Source organism: Ctenopharyngodon idella, chromosome 6, assembly GCF_019924925.1.
Source record: "Ctenopharyngodon idella isolate HZGC_01 chromosome 6, HZGC01, whole genome shotgun sequence".
In the NCBI taxonomy this organism is placed as follows: Eukaryota; Metazoa; Chordata; class Actinopteri; order Cypriniformes; family Xenocyprididae; genus Ctenopharyngodon; species Ctenopharyngodon idella.
In genome coordinates, this window is record NC_067225.1 from 27,301,529 (window position 1) to 27,319,171 (window position 17,643).

General features: G+C 37.6%; 1 protein-coding gene across 1 annotated transcript in view; it reads left to right on the plus strand.

The window, feature by feature from the left end:
* Nucleotides 1–17,643, plus strand: part of LOC127514704 (contactin-4) — a 105,177-nt gene that overhangs the window by 79,220 nt on the left and 8,314 nt on the right. Inside the window, exons 12-20 of the mRNA XM_051897802.1 lie at nucleotides 4,720–4,847; nucleotides 6,694–6,866; nucleotides 8,730–8,847; nucleotides 9,224–9,373; nucleotides 9,639–9,788; nucleotides 12,002–12,072; nucleotides 13,258–13,492; nucleotides 13,807–13,922; nucleotides 16,676–16,856. Coding sequence (XP_051753762.1) covers nucleotides 4,720–4,847; nucleotides 6,694–6,866; nucleotides 8,730–8,847; nucleotides 9,224–9,373; nucleotides 9,639–9,788; nucleotides 12,002–12,072; nucleotides 13,258–13,492; nucleotides 13,807–13,922; nucleotides 16,676–16,856 — 1,322 coding nt within the window. The remainder of the gene's footprint in view (nucleotides 1–4,719; nucleotides 4,848–6,693; nucleotides 6,867–8,729; nucleotides 8,848–9,223; nucleotides 9,374–9,638; nucleotides 9,789–12,001; nucleotides 12,073–13,257; nucleotides 13,493–13,806; nucleotides 13,923–16,675; nucleotides 16,857–17,643) is intronic.

The following is a 17,643-nucleotide window of genomic DNA, read 5'->3' on the forward strand; positions in this document are numbered from 1 at the left end:
TTTATTACATTTTATGAGAATACATTTTTCAACTTCCTCTTTCCTTTTTCTCCTTCAGCAGTCATTATTTGCAAAGCATTAGCCCATTACTGTGTGATATTTTTCCCATATTTTTATTCAAAAATAATTGCCTTTTGTTGTCCATACTGAACACACGTTGCTGAGGCACAGATGTTGCACATTCAAAACCAACAACATCCGTCCTGATGGCACTTTTCACACAAGAGTGAGTGCCTAGTGGAACACTAATTAATACACCCCTGGTTCTGCGTCTTTCCTGTGGGGTTTCAACAGGACAGAATCATTCTAGCATGGCCATGTCAGAACAGGTGGCAGGAGGGACGAGTGTATGATCTCCAGTAATGGATGGGGATGGAGCGATAACCAATGGGAGCTCACTCTGTGCACTGTGGTCCATCTGGACCTGAGAGAGAACACACATGCCATGACTCACTGATGCTGCCCAGGGTCTCTGTGGAACGATGTGATTATTGGATGAGGGAGAGGGGGAGTGATGGAAAGGGGGAGAGCAAGAGGAAGTGAGACAAGAGGTGCAAGACTGTGTATCAGATACTGTCTATCAGAGGGTAAAGGTAAAGCCTCGGAGTGTCTGAAATGGAGTGCTAACATACTCCTAACTGCATACTGCACAGTATGTATTAAAGCTTTGTAGCGTATATGCAGCAATATGCAAAAAATAAACATTTCAGTAAAGAGTTTGTGTTTAATTCAGAAAGTGGCATCCAGTTATCATTTTGGAAATAGTTATTTTGCAGTATTTTCAGGTTTGGACTCAATGTGTCAGGAAGCAAATGGGCAGTTGAGTGCACTGCATTGTGGGATACACTATTGCACATTGTGCATTCTGCGCATACTATTATTTTGGAAATAGAAGCCTATATGAAGCAATATGCACAAATAGTACACGTCTAATTCAGGAAGTGGCATCTAGTTATCATTTTGCAAGTAGTTATTTTAGTTATTTTTTAATGTCTTAACTTTTGACAATCCACTTAAATGCATTGTGGGATACACTATGGCACATTGTGCACATTGCATACTAATGTTTTACAAATAGTAGTCTATATGAAATAGTATGCAAAATGCGGCAATCAACATTTCAGTAAACAGTCTGTTTTTATCAGCGAGTGGCATTCAGTTATCATTTTTGAAATCCAGTTTTGAGTAAAATTTTGACTGCTCAAAAAACGGAAGGAAATGGAAGGTCAAGTGGAGTGCATTGCATTGTGGGATACGCTATTACACACAGTGTGCTTCTGGTTAGTTGTGTTTGGAATGGAATACTAGTGTACTGCATATTGCACACTGTATATTGCATACTGTTTACAATATATATTATGTAAAACTGAAAATATTATGCAGACTAAATGTTTTAAAGTACATTGTTCGAGCAATACTTAATAATTGAATATTACATGTTTAATTCAGCAATTGGTTGGCAGTCCAATCAAATAATAAGTTAAGAATGAGATTAAAGTCGTGGCTGACTTTACATTTGTTATTTTAGAAAATGAATTTCAAGGTGCATTATGGGATACACTTTTCCACACAGCGTGCTCTGTTATATATTGCAAATTTGACATCTAGTGGGGTCATCTGTGTATTCCATACATAGTGAAAATGTGTATACCCTGCATACTGCAATTCAAATATTTGGGACAGTAAGATTTTTGAAAGAAATTGGTAGTTTTATTCAGCAAGGACACATTAAACTGCTCAAATGTGACTGAATGAATGATATTTCTTGAAAACTGGAGTAATGGCCGCTGAAAATTCAGCTTTACCTTCACAGGAATACATTACATATTAAAGTATATAAAAATAAGTTATTTTAATTGTAATAACTTTTCACAATATTACTGTCTTTACTGCATTTTTGACCAAATAAATGCAGCCTTGATGAGCATAAGAGACTTCTTTCTAAAACATCTTACCGACCCAAAACATTTGAACGGTAGTGTAGGTATTGTTCCCTTCTGAACATACTGACACCATGAATAAAGGAACAGATTGATGCTTTGCCTTTGTGGGTAAAATATGTGTGATTGTTGAGTCTGAAATATTTTCACAGCAATTACACTGTGTTTTAGTTTGAAGAGGTGTAAACATGAACATATCAATCTAATGTTGGATCTCACACTCCTGAGTTTGTATCAAGTCAATGTGTTACAGCCTTACACCGTAGACTTTCTGTGATTCTCTGGACGTGCCCCAACTTGTGAGGAGAAGCATCGATTAGTCATCGTATTCCACAGGGCGGTCAGGAGAGGAAGGATCAGAGACTGATTACAAAGCCATCATGTCTTGACGCAAATATAAATGTGGCTCTGTGTGGTCAAAAGTTTTGTTCTGTAAGCAGATAGCTCTTGGTTTTTTTCTATTGGTTTTGCAGCTCATTGCTCAGGGGTCGTCTGGTCGGCACGCTTCTATCGCTCAGCGTTTGATATTTTTGTCAATAAATCAGATGAAAGCTCTCGGCGTAAAGCATGTTCTCTGAGCCATAGTAAATACATATTTATTTTTAAAAGCTGCGGCTGAAATTGTTTGATTTCTGAGCTGGCAGGTCTGCTGCGCTCATGTTTGATTTGTTCTGGGAGAAGGTCACAGCGGATCTCAGTGTTATATATTTACATTGCTGTATTTATTTATCTATCATTCCTTCCATTCCATTCCTAGTTATTAAAAACAAGGCAGCATCGCTTGTTGATGCACATCAAGGTAGATGAAGCACATCTGAGGATTGTTTTCTCCAGTTATACGAAATATACATAAATCTGAATTCAGCTTAGTGAGTGGTACAAAAGTCTACCACAATTGATAAGGGGATGTAGCTAAATGGTTGCTAATTGGTTGCTAAAGTGGTTACTTCCTGTTCCAAGTCAAAAGAACCAAGCTTGACCATTTGATCAAACTTAGCCTTAATGTATACACATATATAGTCTGACCAACTAGCAGTTAAACAAGGGGCAATCAGTCTAATTTTTCAGATTCAAAATAGACCAATATGTTTTTATGTAACTGACTTTAAAAAGTTATGACACGTCTTTAAGAAAAAAATTTGATTCCAGCGACAAACAATTTTTTCTCCAGACCAGACGCGACGCAACTATGAGATGTGTAAAGTCAATCAAAAATCACAGCCAATCAGAAGAGCGCGTGGGCAGGCTTTCTCGGCAAGCTCCCGCACTTGCAATGAAATTGATAAGTACATCATCAAATTCATTAATATTACACCATTTTAACAATATTAAAAATATATACTCAGTTACTGAAAAAAAAATGGTCATAGAATACACTTGTCTGTTCACAATGAGTTAACAGTTTGATTTTGAAAATCTGAGGTGAACTGTTGCTTTCAGTACGTCTATAAAAGACACAAAATGATATTCAAACTCACATTAGACGCTTTTAACATTAAAGAAAGCACATAAACAGTACCTGTGATTAGCATTGCCATACTTTGTGTTGTTGTTCCAGCCGCGACGTCACAGAAAAATAGAAACCCTTAATAGAATCATTGCGTGTCGCGGCGTCGCGTCTGGTTAGGACACTGTGTAAGACTAGATGGCTATTAAAACTTGTAAGACTAGTCTAAGCATTTTGTCTTGGGTCTCTCGCTTCAATTTAAGTCTATGGGATTTTGTTAGAATGTTGATTTTATTATCTATTTCATTATTTTTTTTATATTTTAACTTTACAATGCATATTATCACTTACAATGTGCTTACACCTCTCCTACACCACCCACATAATTTTAGCTGTCACTCATGTACGCCAAAATATGTGTTTAATACTGAGGGTTAGGGGTTATGAAAAATCCATAACCTGTGTATGAACAACCACCACTAATAAAAGCCTGTTTGGAGAGAGAGAATCTGTTTTGTTTGTGCTGTTGCAGCTCTACTGTGAAGTCAGATCTCTAGGTTAACATTTCAGTCAGATGCTATCAACATCTCCTCACATGATACAGACATTTTTGGAAACGCCTTTTAATGTGTCGATAGCATCTTTCATATGTTGGATAATGATAAGACCGCAGGTAAGAATTCAAACCTGAATGAATCAGCTTCTCCTTTACATACTCTTCCCTCTCTCTTTATTCTTGGTCTTAATATAGCAGTATTCTCCTGTGAATGTGGAGGTTTAATCTTTTAGAATCCCATTGACTGACTGTATCCTGTTGAAAATTCTGGCTGTGGTTATTTAAACTAAACGATTTCCTACAGTTTTCACACTTTTTAAAAAGAAGCACAAGCACACAGGGACAAATACAGGGTTGTTTTTCTGTCTGGAATAGTTGGGCTGAGTCTGAATCTTTAAGAATTCCTTTTGGGGAGGCAAGAAGGAAGGAAAGAAGGTTGCCATATCTTTCAACATTAAAGCTAAAAACCATCTTTGCTTATTTTTTGATCTATTGCAGTAGACTGTCAATTTCACCGCCCCAAATACTTCAACTCTACCTAACATAGTTTTACTATACATTAAGTGATTTTGGATGCAATTTTCCAACAATGTAAATATCTTTACTGTCACTTTTGATCCATTTAATGCATCCTTGCTGGATTAAACTTTCAGTTTCTTTAAAAAAACATTTGAATGGTAGTGTGTATATATAATTTATTTATTATTAAAACAGCAAAGTTATTGCAAGATGTCATTGGTTGTTCCATTTATTCCATAAATTATTTTCCATTTTAGACGGACCATTTTAGAGGACGGCACCATCAGGATCACCAACGTTACCGAATCCGACGCAGGGAAGTACACTTGCGTTGCCAGAAACCCCTTCGGTACATCCAGCAGTTCCGGTACTTTAGTGGTCAAAGGTAAAACACCTTTCACATTTCACAAACAGCACATTTCTCTTGCTTCTAAGCGGACGCCTTAAACCGGATGAGAACCAGTGGAAAAACTGTGAGCAACCCAAGCATGAAATTGATAATGAAATATATAGTTGTTTTATGTTCCTGCCGGTTTGACAGAGGTATAACTCATCCAAGCTTTTGTCATGTGTGAGTTATTGGTCCAGCCATTGGTGTAAAAAAAATCCTTAGCTGTCCACAGCACCGGGAGCAGATTTTCTCCTCGTCTCCCCAGTCACTTTCTACATGTTTAATTAAAAATATCCTGCTGTTGCAAGTTTTGATGTTTTTTCTCAATTTACTCCTTTAATAACTTAAGGCATTACATATGCATGTTTTCGGACACTTTGATGGCTTCAAGTAGGGATATTCAGGACTGAATATTAAAAAAACAATATATAATTTTGCATATGTTAAATTAATTTGAAAATCAGGTAGACACCATTTTTTATGGCTACAGTTCAACATCAACAAGTACATGCTAACAAAAAAATTTAGTTTAAAGGGTTAGTTCACCCAAAAATGAAAGTTATGTCATTTATTACTCACCCTCATGCCGTTCTACACCCGTAAGACCTTCGTTCATCTTCAGAACACAAATTAAGATATTTTTGATAAAATCCGATGGCTCAGTGAGGCCTCTATTGCCAGCAAGATAATTAACACTTTCAGATGCCCAGAAAGTTACTAAAAACATATTTAAAACAGTTCATGTGAGTACAGTGGTTCAACCTTAATATTATAAAGCGATGAGAATACTTTTTGTGTGTCAAAAAAACAAAATAACAACTTTTCAACAATATCTAGTGATGGGCGATTTCAAAACACTGCTTCATGAAGTTTTGAAGCTTTACGAATCTTTTGTTTCGAATCAGTGATTCGGATCGTGTATCAAACTGCCAAAGTCACGTGAACTATTAAAATTTCGAAACACTTAAGATGTAACAAAGCCTCGTTTACTGAAATCACGTGACTTTGACGCTCCGAACCACTGATTCGAAACAAAAGATTCATAAAACTTTGAAACAGTGTTTTGAAATCGGACATCACTAGATATTGTTGAAAAGTTTTTTGGTGCACAAAAAGTATTCTCATCGCTTTATAATATTAAGATTAAACCACTGTACTCACATAAACTGTTTTGAATACTTCTTTAGTAGCTTTCTGGGCATCTGAAAGTGTTAATTATCTTGCTGGCAATACTGAGCCATTGGATTTTATCAAAAAAATCTTAATATGTGTTTTTCGAAGATGAATGAAGATCTTACGGGTGTGGAACGACATTAGGGTGAGTAATTAATTATATAATTTTTATTTTTGGGTGAACTAACGCTTTAAGCTGTTCTAGCTGCTCTCCCAAATGGGCCATGCTGGTTTCAGCTGATTTTCCTAATTCAGTCTCCAACCCTGACAGGCTGAAAATTGCCCAAAAATTATCTAAAGCAGGGGTGTCAAACTCAGTTTCTGGAGGGCCACTGTCCTGAAGAGCTGAGCTCCAATCCTAATTAAACACACCTGAACCAGCTAATCAAGGTCTTCAATATTACGAGAAACTTCCAGGCAGGTGTCTCTGTTTTGGAGTTTGGAGTGGAATTTGACACATGCACTCTATAACCATTAAAACTGATTAGCCTAACCAGCATAGGCTGGTTTATAGTTTATAGTTCATGGATGCTTTTTTCATTAGGGTAAGCAAATCAGTACTATGTCAGACTCATTTGTAGATTTCTTTTTACAACAAATCGAAAGTATTTTTGAATTAATGCATAAGTTAAAGTCTTCTCTCCTGGTACTTTTTTCCCTTTGTCAGAACCGACCAAGATTACAGTCCCCCCTTTGAGTATGGATGCCACAGTAGGGGAGAGCATTGTCTTGCCTTGTGAAGTATCTAAAGACTCCACTCTACACCCCGTCTTCAAGTGGTTCTTCAACGGAAAACTCATCGATTTCAGTAGACACGATCACTTCGGGATGATTGGAGGGGTGCGTTTCTGTCACTCATTATAATTCAAAGCTACAAATGCTGTATTTCTGAATTACTGTAGCCTTGGATTCCTCTTTGAAAGAACTAGGGGTAGAGGAATGCGTGTGAGGAATGACTGAGATTTCTTGGCGTTTTAACTTTTTTGTAGCTCAGCTAGCTATGGAGGGAACTTGAGTACAAGGGCACCTGGCTGCTCTCTGAACACAGAGGCACAAATCTGTCTGATTACAGGATTTTCATCGCACTCTGTTTAACACACAGTGAACCTCAAATAGCTATCCACAGGACCCACTCTCTGACTGTGTAGATCATCCAGCTTTTCAGTTTGCCAAGTATTGCTTTTGAGAACCTGGAGAGACCAATGATCAAATGCACGAATGGTGGGCTCTTACTAACAACAGTAGGATTGCTTGTTTAAGTTAGATAAAGGAACCTTATCTGAGGAGCCAATCAAAAAGGAGAGCAAAGTGTCCTTTGCTACTTCATTGCCATGTGTTCCCTGATGTTTTTCAAATGTGTCATAACTACAGAACTGAAAGTTTCCCTTACAAAAGTATCACAGTATCACCATAACTCTACTGTTCGTAAGTTTGGGGTCAGTAAGAACAAATTAATACTTTTGTTCAGCAAGAATTCTTTAAATAGTTCAAAAGTGCCACTAAAGGCATCTATAATTTTCAGTTTTCATCTATAATATTCATGAAAAATCATGGTTTCCACAAAAATATTAAGCAGCACAACCGTTTTTAACATCGGAAATAATAAGGAATGTTTTTTGAGCACCAAATCAGCATATTAGAATGATTTCTGAAGGATCATGTGACAATGAAGACTGGTGTAAAGATGCATGAAAATTCAGCTTTGCCATCACAGGAATAAATTACAATTTAAAATATATTAAAATAGAAAATGGTTATTTTCAATTTTAATAATATTTTTGATCAAATAAATGCCACCTTGATGATCATAAGAGACTTCTTTCAAAAATATTTAAAAATCCCCAAACTTTTGAATGGTAGTGTACCATATAGCCTACTATTTGTAATTGTCTTGTTTGATTATTTACTCATCTGCAGAATAATGTATTTGAATTATCTTCATTTGATGAATTACCTTACAAAATATACCACTATAATACTATGGTTGGTAACACTTTATTTTACAGTATCATTGTTACACATTTTACATGTAGTTACTGTAGTAATAACTATAAATTATGCATAATTACATGCAATTAACCCTAAACCAAACCCTAATCCCAACCCTAACCCTATAGTAAGTGCATGTAGGTAATTACTCAGTACTTCAATGTATAATTACACTGTAATACTTACACCTTAAAATAGAGGGTTACACTTTATTTTAAATTGTCAGTATTAGAGTGTAATTATACATTGAAGTACTGAGTAATGACAATTAGCTTATGTACTTACTATAGGGTTAGGGTTGGGATGAGGGTTTGGTTTAGAGTAATGTATGTAGGCATGTAATTATGCATCATTTATAGTTATTACTACAGTAACTACATGTAAAATGTGTAACAATGACACTGTAAAATAAAGTGTTACCAAATAAAGTGTAACCTACTATGGTTTATTTGAAGTACCCTACAGTTGCATTTCCATTCCATAATACATGAATGTAGTAATCAAAACATACCATAGTATTGCCATTTAAAAAAAAAAAAATAATAAAAAATTATAAGATGATACTACCACGGTACTCTGATACTTTGTATACCATAACCATTTTCTTATAATATAGCTTTAATTGGTACAGTGATATAAGAATAAACGATAGATAGATAGATAGATAGATAGACATTTTTATTCAATAACTTTTTATATAATGCTTTTTTATAGGGATCTTCTGGAGATCTTATGATCAGAAACGTGCAGCTGAAGCACTCTGGGAAGTACGTCTGCATGGTGCATACAGCAGTGGACAGTGTGTCTGCAGCGGCAGACTTAATTGTCAGAGGTATGTGCGTCTTGCCTCGAGAAGGCTGTTCAGTATTCTACACTTTTCTGAGCATTTATCAAATATAAATTAAAAAGGCCTTACAATTTGCCCCGCTATTTCTGTTTTATTCCGTTATTCAGCTCTTGAAGTAATGACTACAGGAGTATCTGAAATCAATGCATTAATTCCCTGCTTCGTGCTCTTTAGAACCTTTTGTATTTCCATCATCAAGTGAAGGATCTCTCTCCCTGGTTGTGAATATTAAACATGTCGGCTTTTGTGGGCAGACTTGTCTCACATCGCAAGGTACTTGGTCACCTTGCTGTGCCCTTCTCTGATGAGGATACACAGTAAGTTTGAGTCCTTTTTGTCTCTTTGGCGGCGGTGTTGTCAGGGCCCCCTGGTGCTCCGGTGGGTGTGTTGGTGGGGGACGTCACAGACAGGACTGCTCAGCTCTCGTGGGGCCCCGGACCTGACAACCACAGTCCTGTTACCCTCTACATTGTGCAAGCCAGGACCCCTTTCTCTATCGGATGGCAAGGCGGTCAAAACTGGTATAGTAGTCTGCATACTTTCTTGTTTATATAATCGGAATATAAGCAACTGTTCATATTCTTTTTTTTTTTTCTTTTTTTTTTAATGGGTCATTTAAATGTGATTCATGCAAATGCTTTTTTTAAATGCACTGTTAAAGATAAAAAAAAGATACAGGCAATTGCTAAGATAGACCAAAATAATTATGCTAGGCTACTCATTTGTGCAGATGGGTATTGATGTGTTTTTCCATTCCAAATTTTCTTTAATCCTAGTTCCTGATTCTGTGCCTGGACAGATGATTCATGCGACGGCGGTGAATCTAAATCCGTGGGTAGATTATGAATTTAGAGTTGTGGCTATCAACAGCGTGGGGGTGGGGGAACCCAGTGTGCCATCCAAACCCATTCGCACCAAAGCTGCAGGTATGCGCCCATCCCTCCTGATTCCATATCTGTCATCTCTAATACATCAGCAAGGAGAAAATGTAATTTAATTCTATAATTAGTTTAAATCACCAGGAGTGACTCCTCGTAATAGAGTTCAGGCATGAGAAATAAACACTTGTGCATTCACACCGGTTTTCCTGGGAACATCCAAATTGCAAAATAATTTACAGACAATTAGGACACAAATTAAGTGCGCAGAAATCGGACTGGCGTCACAGAAGGGCTGGCGTTTTTAGTTGATTAGTTTGAAACCGCAAGAAAATGTGGTTGCATGGAAATTTAGGGCAAAATAAAATGTAGCTCACGTAGCTATATGCTTTAATGCAAGACCCAACCCTGCTGCACACTGACATCAGCTATCAGGAAATGCAGCTATCAATAATTCATGTCAACATCAACAAAAATTGAGTGGACTTCTCCTGCATTCTATGAGGTAGTAACACTTGAAAGGCTCTATTTTAAGCTCGGGTACCATGTGTAACTGCGTCGATCACTGACATGCTGTTTCCTTCAGATCCCAACCATGAAGCAAATAAAACAAAGCATCTACATTTGCCAAGATTGTACACTATTTATTAAACAGCAATGTCTAAAATACTGTAGAATTTTACTGTGAAAATCAAGGATATAGGTCAATTTCTGTCGTAATTACTGAAAAAATTACCATATTGTATTGCATTTTGGGATAACAGTGTAAATAGTTATGTAGTGTAAATAGTTATAATTAGGGTTATTAGTTTTCCCTTTGGCTGGGGATTTGGGCATTATTTACTTTTAATTACTTTTCTCCCAGCCAGTGTAAATGTGATACAATAGAACACAATTGTTTGCTTACACTGTGAGAGAATAAGCAATATTTAGTAACTGTCTCTTAATTTAACTTGCAATCTACACTATATACATATGGATACAATATATTATAAATTATAGAAAAATATATACCAAAAAAAAAAAAAAAAACATATCAAGATTTGTTACCCAAGATGTATGAACAAACATAATAAAATAAACATTGAATATTACAAAGCAACAGGGCTTGACATTAACACACGCCAAATGCAGGTGGACTTCAGCAGTGGTGTGTAATGCAGTCAGGGTTGGGGGGTTGAATTTTATTTATGATATGTACATTTTTCAATTGTTGTCTTTTAAAAAGGCATCTGAAATAATAAACTAAGTGCAATGTAGTGTTGCCAAAAAATATAGATTTTTCAATACATATCGATACTGAAATATCACTTCCAGTACTCATTTTCCACAGAATAGATACATTATATCAGCTGCGCTTTCTCGCTCTCTAATCTCTCCGACAGCGAGTTACACACAAACCCGCCTCCCCTCACTCACGTGTTTCATTTGCTCTGGATGAATATTGTTGGTGTTACAGGGCTTGAATTTCGGTGTGGGATTGCATAATTTTAGTCATTCCTGCAGATTTTGTGCTCACACTCAAAGTGCGCGCACATAAAGCCGCCTCTCAGTACTAAATTGTGTTTGTTTTCGCTGCTTATTGTGCTTTAACAGTCAAATATACACAAAAAATAATGCCAAAATGCCGGCAAGTATTCACGTAAACACAGTTAGTTATGTTTAAAGAGAACGTAAACAGTTGAGAAAGAAAATGCATGTGCATTTGGTCTTAAAGTGACAGCAGCCTAATATACCTGCTGCCAAATTATGAGATAATATTAATATCTATAAGGCAGTTTTTCCACATGGTATCAATGTCAAAATTGTGGCCAGTGAAAATGCTGAGTGGCTAGTAACTTTGGAAAACCACTAGCCACAGTGGCTGGTGAGCAAAAAAGTTAATGTCAAGCCCTGCAAAGGAAGTATCATAAAGTGACATAAAAAAACAACCTCAAAATAAACCAGCACATAGTAAAATTTTAAATAACTTTTTAAAACAGCTTGAACTGGTTTGGTGTGCTTTGGTTTAAGCAGGTCCCAGCCAGGTTGAACCAGCTATAAAAGTGCAACAAAATGTCTGGGAGACATACTAAGACCAATTTTCAGCAGGAAACTAAAAATTCTACAGGTTGTTACATTCTACCTCATTCAGATTCTTTGAAGCATTTTGAAAAGAGCGTTGAGCCGCTGCTCAGGCAAAAGGAAGTGTTCTGATTTGCCGCCAATCCCACAGGTATAAAACCCGTTTCTTCTGTTCTGTTGTCTGTTCTGACTCGTAGATCCTGAAGTCGCCCCAGCTAACGTGAGTGGAGGTGGAGGCAACCGAGGCGAACTCGTGATTGTTTGGGAGGTGAGCTCAGCGTCTTTATTCTGACAGGAGCGTTTTCAAATCAGTCTTCTCTTGTGAATCGGATTCTGAGGGAATTCTCCACGGTGACGTGGTTTAAATTAGACAAGGTTTAATTAAAAGGCAGCGCTGTCGTCTTTGCTCTTTGCCTCAGTGGGATTGCTCCCTCTGGTATGTAAATCATAATGAAGACGCAGATATGAGACAGCTTTCATACCAGTAAATCTGAAATGACAATGTTTATCAATGGCTTTCTTGTAATCTCACCGGCTGTCACGACAGATATTCAGCGGCGTGTTTAAATACAGTATTACTTTCAAAATACACCGCATTTTTCCAGGGGTCCGGGGGTTTCTTGACTGACACTGTAGTGCTTAAATCTCTCAACTTTATTTACTTACATTCAATGGATTTCAGATTATGTAGGCAACAATGTAAACCTACCACGGAAAATTGCTTGTCAACTTGCAGTAATGTAATGTCATGTCAGCTGAATGATTTTGCTTTAATGCATTTTAATGCATTATTCCTCATACTTTGAACAGCCCATAACCTTATGAAACTTTGCCTTGTAAATCATCCTGCACCATTTATAGGCATGAGTGACACCTCCAAACACAGGACTTGTTTTATTTTTTGTGCTTATAATGCTAATATTACTCTGTTAGACCTGGATTTTGAATTTCAGTGGTTCAGTGGAGTTACAAGGACGCTAGTAGAATGCAGTTCATTTTTCAAAAATCCCGTTCATTTTCTCCATGGAGGACCTGATTTTGAACAATAACTTAAACCTTTAAAGACAAACATACTGTCAGCTGCAAGTTTGTTAAACGAAGGTATTTGTTTAAGCAGTCAGCCCACATTATGTCAGCTTAATGTTTAAATAATTGTGTTCAACAGCGGAGAAAAACTACATTCTACAAAAAATCAAAGTCTTTAAATCAATAATTTTATATTTGTCCATCATTTTCAGTTTGATAATATCATTCACAATGATTCATAGGATTGTAGCTCTTTCCCTCATTAAAGTGCATGTAAGGTGCTTTGGATTAAAACTTCTGCCAATTTCTTATATGCAAATGTAAAAACAACACTGATTGATTTAGGAACAAAACAAGTGACTTTCTTTATGAGTGAGTCATTGAATCGTGTGACATTATGTTTGATTTTCAACTTCTTTTCTCACAGCCTGTGCCGGAGGAGCTACAAAATGGAGAAAAGTTTGGTTACGTGGTGGCATTTCGTCCTCTTGGCACTACCACATGGAAACAGAGCGTGCTGGCCTCGGCTGATGCTTCACGTTATGTTTATAAAAATGATACTTTTCCACCACTCACACTGTTTGAGGTAAAAGTTGGCGTCTACAACAACATCGGAGAGGGACCGTTTAGCCCGGTGGCCGTTGTATATTCAGCAGATGAAGGTTAATATGCTTGTATTCTGTGCTGATTATATGCAAATTGTCCAAGGACATTATTGGACATCATTTAAGAATGACAAAAGTTGATGGATGCATTGCGATTTTTAATTACACTCCCTCAGCTGTGTTAGTGCACTTTGATGGTAATTTCTTTATTCGCTAGTGTGCTAACAGCGCAATTAGTTCTTGCAAACAGGTGGTACATTTAAGCACTAAAGACTGATGTTGGACAAATCCTGTAAAGTGTCTGTCCTCATTAGCTGTTGTTTTTTCCATTCCTTTCCATTTGTTTTTGATGTGTCTGACATCACGTACAGAACCCTCTGTTGCTCCTCCAAGAGTCTGGGCCCGCACTCTGTCTGCGTCTGAGATCGAGGTATTCTGGGAACCTGTCCACCAAAGCGGCAGCAAAGGACGGATAACAGGCTATGAGGTACGTAAATACCATAAATGGAGGAAGGGAAAAAAGAGACTCTGACCTCACACTGCATCACCTCAATCAGATTCCGTAATGTATGCACTGTGCTGATGGCAGGGTGTGCAATTTCCTGTTCCCCAACAAGAGTCTGTGATCCCCCGGCCACATTTTTCACAATCTCATCTGCAGAATGAAGAGGTCTTCTCACAGCTGGTCCTGTCTCCCGGGGAGCGCCAATACCCAGGCTTTCTGGGCACTTATATAAATCACCTTTCAGATGTGTGGACATCATACATCAATTCCCCCTCCTGCAAACACTTCAGCTGCTAGGTCGTTTCTCACTGCGTGAGAAACCCACAGGATTCTGCCCATTTCTCTCCTTCCAACCCGAACGAGCCTGAGCAAGAAATCCCAGGTCACGCGGTTATTCCGTGGTGAAACCACAAAGTCGTTCACAGCTTCGGGTAGTAAAAAAAAAGCACATATTGCGCATATGAAAATCCACAAATACTTCCAGAGTCCCTTGCTGCAGTGTGCAGATGTTTATTGAACGCAGTAAAAAAAGAAACTGAGTCACAGTGACTTTGTCACAGAGTTAGTGTATTGAACCCTAATGCAGGAACAAAAATGACATTTTTCTCAAGTCGATTTCTTAGCTGTCAGGTTGGAAGCACACTTACTCAAGCAGAAACATAATGCCTATTCAATTCATTAAGCAGAATGTGTGTATATACCGTATTTTTTGAAATATAAGTAAATATATATGAAATATATATGTTTTTTATCATCTGAAACGTGCTGTGATTTTGATAATGCAATTAACATTGCGCAAAACAATGCACACTTTTGGATTTGTGCTGATTAAGAGAGGTACGTAAGCCCGAGTTTATTTTTATAGTGCACTTCCCACACGCCGGTAGTTGCAGTTTAAATAAATTTGTTTAGGCTGGATGTTTATAATAAATGCCACTATAATTTGTTTTTTTATACTTACATTTTTTACTACTGTTCTGTTCTGAATTCTGTCAAATTTAAAGGATTTGTTGTGGAGTGAGGGGAACTAAAATACATGCTTGTAAGTGGTTTGTTTGATTTATTGGTATTTTACAGTATTTGTGAATGTAATAACTGAATGTGGCTTTTACACCAATGCAGCCCTATTGTAATTGCTCAGTCAATTATTCTTCTTCTCCGAAATGAATCACATTTTTGAAGGCCTAAACTTGCTCGAAAACTCAAGAAACTTTGCACACGCGTCAGAAGTGGTGAAAATTTACATCTGATATGGGTTTCTGAATTAGGTGTGGCAAAATGGCTCGATAGCGCCCCCTACAAAATTTCAATTAAGCGCCCTTCGCGCTACGTTTTACGTACAGGTATGAAATTCGGTAGACAGATGTAACAGCCCAATACCTACAAAAAAGTCCCAATGCAAAATCTGAAAACCCAACAGGAAGTGAGATATTTTGAGTTTTCTCTGCAAAATTTTTGCAGTTTTTGCCATTTCCACATGTTGTACTTTAACAAACTCCTCCTAGAGCTTTAATCAGAAAAACATTATATTTGGTCAGTCTAATCTAAAGTCCTTAGCGATGATACATTGCAAAGATCTTGAGTTTTCACTGAAGGGCGTGTCCGTGGTGGCCTGACAAAGTCTGATGTTTCGCAATGAAAGAGGAAGCTGTTGTAACTCATTCAAACAATGTCCGATCTGCCCCAAACTTCACATGTGTGATAAGAGTCCTGGCCTGAAGACATCTACATGCCAATATTCAGTTAGTCATAGCGCCACCTGCTGGCAACAGGAAATGGCGCGCTTTACACTGTAATTCACTCCCAGAAACACATTTAAATCTGCCATGAAGTACCAAACATGCTAGAAACATGTTAAATTAAGCAACACTTGTGCTAAAGTGCTAAAGTATGCGATTAACATCACAAAACAGTAAGTTGTTATAACTCAGGCAAACAATGTCCGATCTGCTCCAAACTTCACATGTTTGATAATAGTCCTGGCCTGAAGACATCTACATGGCAATATTCAGTTACAGTCAAAGTGCCACCTGTTGACAGCAGAAAGTGTGGCACTTTGAAATGACATATTTCTCCTGTATTTACTCGCTTACATGCATGTCGCCCACTGTTCACTATTTTTAATTTTAAATAAAGCCGGGTGGCTTTGTTTTCTCTTGTAATTTTGATTGTATTTATGTATAATTTAGTGTGATTAAATTTGAAAGAAAATAACACAACAAAACAATTATGTAAATAAGCATGCCCCTGGCCCTGACCTGCACATACATTTCGTAAGCATAATTTCCATATCATCAGACCACTTTAAGTACCAGTGGCTGTAAGGAGAACTTTGAATAATTATTAATCTAATTTGTAATCAATTCAAAGTCCTGATTTTTAAGTTGCACAGTAATTGAGTAATTGAAAAAGTGTTTTTGTGTGTGTGTGTGTGTGTGTGTGTGTGTGTGTGTGTGTGTGTGTGCGTGTGTGTGTGTGTAGTTAAAGTGAAATGATTTGGGGAATGCACTACTTTTCCATTGTTTTTCAATGTAAACACACTAGATTGAAGTCTTTAACCATTCTAAAAACATGGCTCTCGAATTAAAAGAAGTTTAACTTTAAAAACGCATCTCTAGAGCTTGCTCTCTCTTTTTTTGTTCCACTGACCTGCCTCTCGCATTTTTAACAGCAAAAAGATGTTCTGTGTGAACCCGCCCTTACTGTCTCTTTAAATGTAACCTTCACTATTACAGGTGCAGTGGTTGGAGGATGGGTCACCAGAAAGCGATGCAGAGAGAGTAAGAGTCACGGAAAGCTCAGTCAATATCACAGGTCTGAAGGGAAGCACGATCTATCTGATGTCAGTCAGAGCACACAACAGCGCAGGCACCGGGCCCTCCAGCGCCCCCATCAGCATCACCACCAAGAAGCCACGTGAGTCATATAGTTTTTAAACGATTGATTTCTACTGACACAAAATGCATTTGTGGAAGTTAACATTTCCTGAGTCCTGTATTTATTCTACATGTAGCTTTTCTGACATACTAGTATAGAAACTGAATGGAATATTTGTACATAGCAAAGCAAAAAGTCCAATAATAACGAAGTATCCAATGTAGTCTTCAGAAGCAGAAGCAGTGGGGCCAGTGCCCTGGGGCTTCAGACTTCCAGGGGCCTCCAAAGCCTCAGGCTGGGTGCTCAAGTCTGACAAAGGAAGCTGAACATGTAGCGCAAGTTAAGGAGCTCAGGCTGCACATACTGCGTAAACTGACAGTTAGAGCTCCCCATATGGTGTATATATACAAAGTTCTGTCATGAAACTCTAGATGGCACAGGCTGATAGGTCCTTTGTTAGTGATCACATTGTTATCTACATAGCGCAGCTGATTGGTTGCTGTGCATCAGCAGCCAATAAGCTTGCTGCTCAACATTCAAATACTTTGCATTGTTTGCTGTTAGCAGACTTCAGCGCACTTTCAGAAACCCTCCACTTTCCCCAGCTCCACCTGTACAGATCTGCTACGGGGTTATATGTATGTTATATGTGCAGCAGCAGCATGTCTTACATGCTCACAGCAGCATATCTGAGAATGTATTGGCAATAGAAAGTCTGTACTTGCTCTGCAGCAGCATCGTACCAGATATATTCCGCCAAGACCAAATACATTAACATCCATTACCATGCCAATCTCTCAGAGAGTTGTCATGACAGAAATATGTA